Genomic DNA, 11,924 nt, shown 5'->3' with positions numbered 1-11,924 from the left:
TAAAGGCAGAACAATCTAAGAATATTCTTTTAGACAAATAATACATAATTTTCAAATTCTAGCCCTGACCTCTAACACCAAAAACTGTTTTAAATCAGATAACATGTTTCCAATTTTAGCATTGCCTTCCTGCATCTTGTTATTGCATGTACTGTATTATAACTTTGTCTTAAAACTTTAGATGGTAGCATTTTCTCCAACATGTGAAGAATTTTTAAAGTAATTTTTTATTTACTTAAAATTTTTTTAACATTTATTTTGAGAGACAGAAACATAAAATGAGCAGGGGAGGGGCAGAGAGAGAGGGAAACACAGAATCTGAAGCAGGCTCCAGGCTCTGAGTTGTCAGCACAGAGCCTGGCATGGGGCTCAAACCCATGAACCATGAGATCAGGACCTGAGCCTAAATTGGATACTTAACTGACCGAGCCACCCAGGTGCCCCTTAAAGTAATTTTTAAAAGGCCAAAACTGAAGGATAAGAAAGTAAAGTTTCATTTGTTTATTTTCTTCCTTCCTCTGCCAATCCAAATTAATGACATACCTATGGATGAGGTCCAAAAGATACCTCCTGAATAGCAGAGTCCTTTGACAGAAGTGTCATTTGTAATATAATTTTTAAAAATAGTAGTAGGGACTCCTGGCTGGCTCAGTAGGAAGAGCATGCAACTCTTGATCTCAGGGTTGTAAGTTCGAGCCCCATCTTGGGTCTAGAGATTACTAAAAATAAATAAATAAACCTAAAATAAAATAATAATAAATTAATTTAAATTTAAATTTCTAATCTTTTCCCAGTTTCACTTCTTCCATCCTTACATTTTAAATGTAGGTTAGCTCCTGCTAAAAATACGTTGTTTTATTGCTTTTCTGAAATATGTGGGTTTGGTGCTTTAAAAAACTTGCCTAGACTTGATATAGTTTTGAAATACCAACCTCAATCTCCATATTGCATCAACCTGGAATACTTTGAGGAAGTTTGTGGCTCAAATGGCCGTTCGGGAGCAATGGATCTCATCTTATTTCTGATAAATTGACGAGAGCTTGATGAAAAGAACCAAACATTTACCACCCAGTCTATTCTTAATGGCGGGCAAAGATTCCAGCCCTGCTAGGGAGGTCTGTGTCCCTTATTCCTCTGCAGTTCCAGTGTGGGAGTCTATGGGGCTCGGTGTTGCCCACCTAGGGCCTCCGCCTGGCATTCTGGAAGTATGCTCCATGAATCTCCCCTTCACTAAAACTGGGTCCTATCTAGCCTGGGGATTTGTGATGTCAGGAAGAGTGATGTGTTCGTGAGATCAAAATAAAATCAACCTAGGAACACTGCCAAATTCTTCCTCTGTCTATCACTTATTCTCATATAAAGGTCGGTCTGTCTCCCTTGCTGGAGAATTGCGGAAATCTAAAACTGACCCTTTTCAGCACTTAAGCGGAATCTAACAGCAGAGGAAAGAGGTTGTTAGCAAGGACAATTTGCTCTGTACCAACCCACTAGCTGGCAATTATCAATCAGTGTGGTAGGGCTCCATTCCCCAGTACTGTGTAGAAACTAAGAAGTCTAGAAAAGCCTCAGATCAGGTAAGCCCAGAAAAAATCAGAGGCAGAACTTAAATTTGATAGTTCCCCCCAAGCACTTAGTGCAAGTCTTATTAGTTGCTTGGAGAAAGCCTGGCTAAAGTGTTCACCGGTGAGCAAGAGAGAAGACAGGAGTTTTTTGGGTTTTTGTTTTTGTTTTTGTTTTTTTTTCCTGCGTGTTGACACGCTGGAGGTGCCCTTCCTCCGGGAAAGGAGGAAGGGAGCCAGAGGGGGCGGCGAGGTTGCAGAGTGGGGGTAGTCCCTCTCTGAGCGCCTGATCTGGTGGCTTTATTTGTTAGCGCGGTGGGTCCAGGCTGGGAACTGCACACTCAGCAGGGAAAGGGGAAGAGAGATTGGCGGCAGTTTTATAAAAACAATACAGCTCAAGTCTCCCGCGTGTGCCCCCTCGCTCACCCCGCGGAGGCACAGTCCGGTCAGAAACGGCTCCCTGGAGCTAGTGCGGCCTCCTAGTTCCCAGTAGGAAGAAGGCGGGTATTTGCGACTGGAGGACGCCCTGACCGCTGCACATTCCCCTTCTCTGTCAACCCGCCAGGTTCTGAGAGGCGCCTTTCTCTCCGAGCCCGGGACGGAGGTCGCTCGGGGTCACCCCAAATCTGATGATGCCGTTCGCCCTGCGCAGCTGGGGCTTGGGACTGGCGGGGGTGCGCTGGAGGCAGAGAGGACACGGGGAGGAGGCGACGTGCGCCTGTCGTAGCCAAGCGCCGGGGCTTTCCTCCGCAGCGCCTGCTCCCCCGGGTCTGCGCTGGGCGCGGCTGGCGCCCTGGTCTCGCCTCCCTCCCGCCCTCCCGCCGGCCGCCAGGGCCCCCGGACGCCGGGCTGCCCACGGCCCCGCCACTGTCCCTTCCGCTCAACCCGGGCATTTGACTCCCGGACTCCTAGCGCCACCTCCCCACCCAGCGCCTCCCGGGGGTCCGAGAGCCAAGACTCGGGAAACTGGTGAGGGGAAGGAGGCGCCGTGAGGCCGGGTCTCCAGCTTGGAGGCGGGGGCTTCCCGCGCGCCCGCAGCGGGAAGGAAAGCTGGACCCGGAGAGAGCGCGCGGTGAATGCGGGCGCCACGGCTGCACCTCCGCCCGGCCACTAGCCCGCCGGCACCCCGAGGGGCGCGCGCCATCGCGCGTTGCCGGGCCCGCGCGCCTCGGACTGCCCTCCTCCCGTCCCGCCCCTAGTTCTTCCGCCAAAACCCTTGACCAGAGTCTCCTGGCCAACATTCTTAAATCTCTTTTGCCAGCTCTTTGCGCCAGGTAGGAATAAAGCTCTGCTTTCAGGGTGTGTGCAGAACGCCTATTCCCAGAAGGTGTAGTGACCTTTTCACCTCCCGCACGAACTCTTTGGGAGGGGGGTCCGAGGGCATTTACCCTCTCAAGGGCCTGATCGGTGGCCGAAACGTTTGTTCCCTATTCTTGCTATCCATATCCTCAGAGGCCTTATGCAGCAGTTCCGGGAAAGCCTTTGGGGATGGAACTGGGGGGCATCCAGTCCACAGTGAGGACGCGCCGCACGGGAGGTGGGGGTGGACAGGAGCTGGAGGACTGGCATGACAATTGCCTGTGGCCTGGGGCGGGCACCGTGCGAGCCCTGCCAAGAGCCCTCCTACCCCGCTACTGTTCTCTCTCCCAGCAGAGGCACAGAAACGGGGGCCCCTGGACCCCTAATTGCCAACCCCCGGGAACACCTGGACTCCAGAGAGACAAGAGTCTGGGCGGGGTCGGGCGACGGCTGCCCCCTAGCTGAAGACGCACCACTTCCCACCCTCCCGCGTTCCCTCTGTCCCGGAGGAGAGGGCCCCAGATCTCAGTTAACAATGGAGCCCCCGGTGCGCGGCGGGCACCCGGGCACCACTGGCGCCCGGCAGCGCGCCCTGCTGCGGGACAGGGAGGCCGTGTGCGGCTGCAGCACAGCCTCGCCCGCTCGAGTGGTCTGATTCGGATTTACGTGGCAGCGACACTGTCAACCCTTGCCTGGCTCTGTGGTGCGTCTCCCACTCCAGCCTAGCTTTCCCGGGTCTCCCTCGTCCTGGCCCGGAGCGCCAGGGGAGCCCTGCTCCTCCTCGCCCCGGGCCTCGGGCCGGCACAGTGGGAGTGACCGGGCAGGCCCAGCGCTCCTCGCCGCCGCGGGTCGGGGATTTGGAGTTGCTCGAAGCTGCAGCCAGCTCCCGGGCGCGCCGCACTCCTCCGCGGCCGGATCCCGGCGATCCTCCACCAGCTGCCAGGCTCTCCCCCGGGGGTCCTGAGCGAGCGCGCAGAGGTAGGCTAGCCCGACCCAGTCAGTCGCTGGCACCGACCTCGATGCTTTCTTTCCAAACACACACACACACACACACACACACACACACACACGCCCTGGGCGCAGACCCCCCAACGCCTCCCTTCCCGTGGATATCCTTCAGGGCCTCCGGGAGAGACCGACAGACGGACGGGGAAAGCACACGGAGGGAAACTTGTTCCTTCCAGTCTCCTGTCAGGCAATTACTGGCGAGCCTGTGCCGGCAGAGGGGAGGGAGGAAGCGAGGGAAGGGCTCCAGAAGGGGAGGGGGAGGACGAAGGAGGTGGGGGAGGCGGGGGTGCAGTTGGTGAAACTCCTCTGTCTCCCGCTCATCTTTTCATTGCGTGCTCCTCTCCTTCGCGCAGACACCCCAGACCTCCCCTGGGCGCCAGCTCCTCGGCTCCAACGGGTCCAGAAACAAGCCGGATTTTTTTTTTTTTTTCTGGAAATTGGCTTTGGTGTGTTTCCCTACGTCCCTCCTCCCCCGTCTAGCCCCCCCTCCTTTTCTTTTTTTTTTTTTTTTTTTTTTTTTTTTGAGACATGGCCCGGGCAGTGGCTCCTGGAAGAGGAACAAGTGTGGGAAAAGAGAGAGGAAACCGGAGCTAAATGACAGGATGCAGGCGACTTGAGACACAAAAAGAGAAGCATTTCTCTCGGATCAAGGCATTGCATCGCTGCTCTCCTTTCTCCAAGACGGACTGAGGATTTTACGGCTCTAGGCGGAGTTGAAGCTCTTCAGATTGTTTAGATTCCCCGCTTTGCTCTATTTTCCCCGCACGTTCTGGTTCTCCCGCGTCTGCCTGGGGATCCGGCGAAGGGAGAATGGAGAGGGGGCTGCCGCTCCTCTGCGCCGCGCTCGCCGTCGCCTTCGCCCCGGCCAGCGCTTTTCGAAACGGTAAGTGACAGGCGGAGGCGCGTGTGACAGCGCGGCGCCCGGGCTCCCCCGCTGCCCGCGTCCGGCCGGGACTCGGGCTTCCAGCTCCAGCCACGGGACTCACGTGGAACTGCCGGGATGCACCGGGAATGGCCACCTCCTGGGCGAAGGAAACTTTTGTCCAGGAGGAGAAATAAAAAAATAAGAACGGTCGGTTCGGGGCAGGAAGATTTCAAGTCCTCCGCCTCCCTCCCCAAGTTGGTTGTTTGGTTATGGGGGTTTTCCTACCTCCGTTACAAGGCAAAGCTGCCTACCTTCCCAGATCAGCACACCAATTATCTTAATAATGTTTCCTCCCAAAGGCAATTAGATGAGACTCCCTTTCAAAAATCTGATGGCTGTTGAAAGTTAATGAACACTTTGCCGGGAGAACTTCCTGGTTGTTTTGCAGCTCTTTGAAACCATCTCCTCTGGTGGGTGCCTGCAAGAGATAGCGGTTTTGGGGTTGCTGGACCTCCGTCCTCTGTCTTTACATATCGCCCCTCATCTGTCTGAAGTATGAATGAAAGTTACATAGTGTCAATAAAGGAATCTGATATATACAGTGTAAGACACCGGGATATCTGAAAATCCCTAACCTAACTACAGCTTCCACTTAGCTTCTAACACCACTCACTGCTAAGTAAATGAAAGAGTGCTGGGTTATAAACAGTATTCTGTAAACTAAATAATGTATTTTAAAATGTGATCTGGTTGTAGGCATGTTTAACTTACACTTTAAAGTAGGTGAAGGCAAGGATATGGAATTATCTTTACAGTAATTCTTCAGCAATTATTATTAACTATTTATCAAATATTTACTTTTGTCTGGCTTAGATTTCAATCAAAGTAATTAGGAAAAAAAAGAACACCCACTACTTACTGTGGTATATTGTTTTAATAAGAGGCCACAAGTGGAGGGGTTCATACCAAGAGGAATTTAAATCACATCTTTATGATAGGAGTTAATCTCTCTAATATGCTTTTTGGAGGTTTTGTGATTGAAGCAATAGATTTCCCCCAACAGCCACCAAGCAGTGTTCTAAAAGAAAAGCTTAGAGGCCACACACACACACACACACACACACCTGTAAATATGGAGTTCAGTTTATTAATGAACCTGAGTTAGTGGCATCTTTCTATAATCTGGCTGGCAAGGGATGAAAAACATTCTCCTCCAATTGAAAGAGGTCAAGTGGTTAGACTTTAGAAATTACAGTAACCCAACCTCTGCCCTCTACAACTCCCGAGATTAAGTCCTTAGTAGGGATATTCACAGGATGGATTCGTAGCCTAATGCAAATAGCTTCCAGACTTTAGATTGTGAAGTCCATGGATATATATATATATACATATACATATATATATATATACATATATATATATATATATATATAGTATATTTTTAAATTTTCTTAGCAGAAATCTGGGGAATGCTGAGAACCTGAGCTCCAGTCTGTGAGCTTGCCTGGTTAAAGCCATGTTGCTATGCGTTCAGTGACCAGAGCCAGTAAATGCCTCTGTAACACAGCAGACCTCTTAAAGCTATGTCCACCTCCTCCAAGTACCAGTGTCTGCTAAATTAATTCATTAACCTTATTTAGGTCTAATGGTCCAGAGTCATTAGAAATTGCTCTTTCTTAATCAACTGTTAGAGAGATTTAACAGAGCCAGGGAGTCTAGCAGTCCACATTATCTTATTACACTGTCACTTTCTCAGAAGTCACAGATTAAAGAGCTCTGGTGTGGTACCGAGTCTACCTAAATGTCTTCTGAAGTGACTCTGTGGAGTGACTAGAAGCAGTGCTGTTTTATTTCACTCCTCTTACGGATGCCAGACACTGCCATGATGTTTGTATAGAGCTGGAGGAGACTTAATGAGATGGGGTCACTTTCCAAGTTTTCTGCACATTTGAAATAATGGAAAAGCCTCAGTAGAATCACATAACAGAGTCCAACATGATCATTAGTTGAGATCCTGAACTCTAGTTGCAACATTTCTTCTTGGCAAACCTTAAGCTTTTAAAAGCCAAGGCAAAGGAAACCAGTAGAAGGGTACCCCCCAGTCTAAGAAACAGGGTCAGAAACATCTAGCAATTGAGAAAAACAATGTGATTTATATTGTCTTCTTTTTAATTTATGGGAAATGATTTCTGTAATGCATGTAGCTTTATGCATTTTTGATGTGCACTTCATCTTTCATTTCCATTTGACCTGGTTTTCCTGTAATAAAATTCTGTAGATTTATAAATTCATGCTGAGAGCAAAGAATGCCATTCTCTTTCCACAGGGAATCTATTAGATGCAATATTAAAATCTATATATACCATTACTGAAAATTTGTGATTGATAGGCTTATATATTTCACTGCTTTCATACCTATTCCTCTTACATAGTTTATGCACCAAATTTTTATTGCTTAAAATTAAGCATCAATAAATGTGGCAGCATTTCAGGCTGAGACTCTCCAGCATGAAATCCATCATAAAAAGTGACAATGAGAATCTACGCTGAACAATAAAGCAGCCCAGTGACTGGTTTATTTGGCTCTCAGTGAATCACTTCAGCATTTGGTTTTTGTTTTTGTTTTTTAAATGAGGGCTCAAAACTAGTAAGCTTACCTTTCGCAGAATGTGAGACTATGGCTTACCATACCCAGACCTCATGTGTGGTAGGATTTTTTTTTCAACATATAGGGAATTAGAATTAATGCTGGGTGGCTATTTATTTTTCTTTCTGCCCAGTAGCTTTGATCTAGTCTCTAGGACTGAACAACTTTACTTGGAGCGGTAGAGCAGAATTATTTCTGCTTCACCAAATACACTTTGTTCTCTGTTGATCTGGATCTCCAGAGCAGAGATAACTCAAAATCACTTAGATTTATGGGCAGATAAAACAACAACACAAAAGGTTTGGCTTTAAGCCAATCGAAATCTTGGATGACAATCCCCACTGATCAATGACATAGACCAGGCTTATCATCAAAAAGCCACACAAGGGGTCGAATCACTTCTTTTAGTCACCTTCCACTCAGAACTTGCTACTTAATGCGATTACACTTCTTGGGGGATAATTAAGTCTAGTAGAAGCTCCCTGGGGACCATGTTAACATCCATTGAGAGGATTTAATGTTTTTAACGCTAGAAGACCTTTTTTCTTGGGAAGGAACTTTGTGGGGGTAAGGGTGGAGTCCTGTCAGATGTCAGTCTACTTTTCTCCTGTGCTAACCTTCCTGGGATCAAAGAGTGTTCCTTGGTGGGGGGTTGCTATCAGTGCCACCTGAAGGGCCTGTGGGGACCTCTTGGAGTTCCCCCTACAGAGTTGTGGAATGTTTAATAACCAGTAATGTTTGTATAAAGCTAGAATACCTAAATGGTTGTCAGGGAAAGATTTACTAAAATGTTATTTTTATTACAGATAAATGTGGTGATACTATAAAAATTGAAAGCCCAGGGTACCTTACGTCTCCTGGTTATCCTCACTCTTATCACCCAAGTGAAAAATGTGAATGGCTGATTCAGGCTCCTGACCCATACCAGAGAATTATGATCAACTTCAACCCTCACTTTGATTTGGAGGACAGAGACTGCAAGTAAGTGAGAAAGTATTTGAACAGGGCACCACACCACCATCTAGTGGTCATGGATGCCTAAGGGGGGGAAGTCTGTGTGTACAGTATGGGATATAAATGGATCCAGGAGGGATTCTGATCTAGGCCAGATCATGTATCAATGGTATGGAAATTAAATTATGTTTAGTAATTTCTGAGTTCCCCAAACTAGCATATTATGTTTAAATATATAATCTCTCAATTTTTTTTTCCTGTTAACACTTATGGTTTCAGAACTCTTTTGTTAAGAAATGTATATTTACATTTCTTTCTCTTTTTTTTGTTCCTGGAAAGGGGAAGAACTAGAAACCCAAACTTTCACTTAAGATTTTTTTTTAATATTGTGGGTTACTAACATATATAGCATCAACAGATGATGAGGTTGGGTATTTTTTAACAAATCTGTGACACATTTTGTGATTTAAGGACTGAATCTTATTGAATTTGACATGACAAAAGCAAAGTGTCATTGAATAAAAATAAGGCATATAGTGTAAGCTGGATGAGGGGTTTTCGTTGTAGATTAATGATTGCAAGTGTCTTGTGGAAAATGCAAAAAAAATGTTAATGCATAATGAATACAGTGGGGCTCAAATATAAATTATTATTTCATCTATCTGCTTTCATCTTGCTAACGCCTTCTACTGTTAAGTAAATAAGCATCAATTTATGCCAGATTTCCTTATTATCAAAATATCCTGACTATAGATACAGTCTAAATTTTATCTCTTCATTTTATATGAATGAGCTAGTGTGTGGATCTTGCTTTTCACAGTGTAGAAAATGTGTTTTAACATTGCAGGCAGCAGTCTCCTCAGATCCAGGATTTGCTTTTCTCTCTGGACATCCACGAGACCACCTGTCTCTGTCTTGTCCACGTTACCACACTCTGCCACCCTGCATGTGATGTGTTCTCCAGACACTTGAACCTGAATATCATCTTTAATGAATGTTTGGATAACGAAATAGTTTTAGCCAAGGAAAACAATCTACTTAAATCTCAATTCTAAAGTGTTTCTCGGGGACCAATATGTTTTCCCAAGTTTTAAAATGGATCAGTTTGATATAATTTCATACGATGTGAGTAGGCTATGGTTTCCATTGGATATAAACATTATTATGCAGACACGTTCATTATTAAAAATGTTCTATTTGCAAACACATAGCCTTTTTAGGGAAGAACAGAGTAATATGAAAACGTTCCCACCTGTAGGAAGTCCTTAACGACCTGTTGAGTTGGTGGGGTAAACTAGTGTTTCATGGGCAGGGAAATGAGGTCATCAGGCTAATTCAACATTCTGGTACCTAGAGAATTAGCATACATTCATACACTGTTGATCAATTTCCAAATAATCAGCATACACTAGAGTGTAAAAAAAGTATGCTGATTCCAGTTTAATCCTTGTTCTGTGCCTCAGGGCATTATATTGACTTCTTAATCTTGTATGAAAGTTGCCATTAATAGAGTGTTCCAGTGACTGCTAAGAAACAGGGAGTTTATTGTTGTTGCCAATATTCTGTATGGTGGTTTTACAGTGTCAGTCACCTAGAGAAGCTGGATGTTTGTTCTCTCTTTCATTTTATTTTGTTTTATTTTTTGCTTTTTGAAAATATTTAAACTGCTATAAGAGATATTTTTAAGAGATGGTAAAACATGTTCAAGTAATAACATTTTTCCAAAGATAAGATGCCATTACATTTTAGTAAACTCATGTCTACTAAATCCTGATCTGAAAATCATGACCACATCTGCATATGATATAATAGCTAAAACATTCAAAATAATCAGTAGTCAGTAGCAATGGTGTGCTGGTAAGGGTTGAACAACTGGTTCTTGGAAGGGGGTGGGTCAAGTCCTCATTTGTAACATTTGCCAATTTCTGTAGTGTAAATATTCCCACCATGGCCAGTTTCAAACTATCTATGTGATGTCACTGTATGCAGACTTGCAAAGAGATGTGCATGAGGGGTTCTTGTGAGCTGGTGCAAGCTGGAGTAGAAGTGTATGAAGGGGAAGCCAGTCAAGTGAGTTAATATGTGTTAAGTGCGTATCACAGTGTCTGGCAGGCAGTAAGTCTGCAATAACTATTTGCTATATCATAATGGGAAGTGGAGGGTTGTGGAATTGGAAGAGCACTTTTTCAATGTTCTTTCTTAAACATGACAAGAAAAGGGATAATTATAATTTATAGCAAGGGAAAATTTTAGTGATATCGACAAGGTATTCAAGAAACTGACATGACCAAGAAGATTGTTGCTGTTGTTCTGATAGAGGCGAGACTTTTCAAGGCTACAGAGTGAAGTGGTTTCTTAACTGTAGCGAGTAGGGATTTGTTCTCTGTGAAGGTGCCATCTCCTGGCCAGCCTTGAAAGGCTGATAATGTTTAGCCTGATGAAGTCAACGGAGATGATGGCATAGAAAATAGCTTTGTGCCCTGTTTTGAAGTGTTGCTACCTGATTGTTTTATCAATAAAAATTCAAAAAATGATATAGGAAGAGCAGCTTAAGACATTGCTGTCACTATATTTTCAGGCTGGTCCACATGTGACTCCTGGTCACTGTTGCACGTTGCAGTTGAGATACAAGCGTGGCACAATTCTGACAATCTTTTGTGAAGGCTGTGAGAATAATCTACAGCTTTAATTTAAAATTAAAATTCCCTACAAAAATGAAAAATATCAATAACCCTTGGGAGAACAAATGCATAGGCAAAAGTTTTTTGTTGGATGTGCAAGAGCATAGTTTCTTTGTTTTTTACATTTTAGTGGGTTTGGGGTGGGTTTTTGTTTTTGTTTTTGTTTGTTTGTTTGTTTGTTTGTTTTTTGGTCATTTATAATAGGCTCCTTCCAAAAACATATTTGAGTTGATACAAAATTAGGTACAATAAACCAAATACAGCGAGCTGGCAAGCTTTTAGTTATCATTCCTGTTAAGATCAAACTGATTGTCTTATTTGAGATATTTAATATCTTCCCCTGTTTCAGCTACATTTTATGTCTAAGAGCAGTAAAAAGTCCAATGTCATTGGGTTATTGGCAAGATAAAATAGGGTAGTGGCTATGAAAGCCCTTTGAAAAGTTAAAAAGCTTCCCTCGAAAGAAGTTGCCACTGTTATTATGGTATCTTTAACAACTTGGTGATGGTTAGAACATTTAGAAATATGAAACTTAAGCATATGTCAAACTAAATACATAGATCCAGTAATGGGATGATCCACATAAAATATACCTGGCAATTTCTCTTGAAGCTTTCTAGTATTTGTACAGTCAACTTCCACCATGTGAAAGTTTAAGAAATCAATTCCCTAGCACATTTGCTTATTGAGGAACATCCTTAAAACCCAGGTAAAATTCTTTTTGTGGAGTGTAGGGATGGATAAGTAATTAAATAGATTAGCTCTGGTAGGAAAAATATTTACTTATTTAAATTGGTATTGTTTTATTTATAATTAAAAACTATGTGATAATTTTTAACAATATACTAATGCAGTATCAATTTTTCATGTGAAGAGCTCCAAGACCAACCCAACACATAAGCACTATGAAC

At 44.6% G+C, this 11,924-nt stretch overlaps 1 protein-coding gene across 6 annotated transcripts in view; it reads left to right on the top strand.

Moving 5' to 3' along the window:
* The first annotated feature begins 3,363 nt into the window (after positions 1–3,363).
* The window catches only part of NRP1 (neuropilin 1), a 138,629-nt gene continuing 130,068 nt past the window's right edge, over positions 3,364–11,924 (top strand). For 2 of the 6 annotated variants that reach the window (XM_043563164.1, XM_043563163.1), the window contains exons 1-2: positions 3,364–4,749; positions 8,185–8,359. In XM_043563164.1, the coding sequence (XP_043419099.1) occupies positions 4,677–4,749; positions 8,185–8,359 (248 nt within the window). In that variant the 5' untranslated portion in view covers positions 3,364–4,676. The remainder of the gene's footprint in view (positions 4,750–8,184; positions 8,360–11,924) is intronic. The other 4 variants (XM_043563162.1, XM_043563161.1, XM_043563160.1 and 1 more) reach the window with 4 other exon arrangements.

This window comes from Prionailurus bengalensis, chromosome B4, assembly GCF_016509475.1.
Source record: "Prionailurus bengalensis isolate Pbe53 chromosome B4, Fcat_Pben_1.1_paternal_pri, whole genome shotgun sequence".
Lineage (NCBI taxonomy): Eukaryota > Metazoa > Chordata > Mammalia > Carnivora > Felidae > Prionailurus > Prionailurus bengalensis.
Note: the sequence above shows the minus strand (reverse complement) of the source record. Positions and strands in the feature narration are given on the sequence as shown.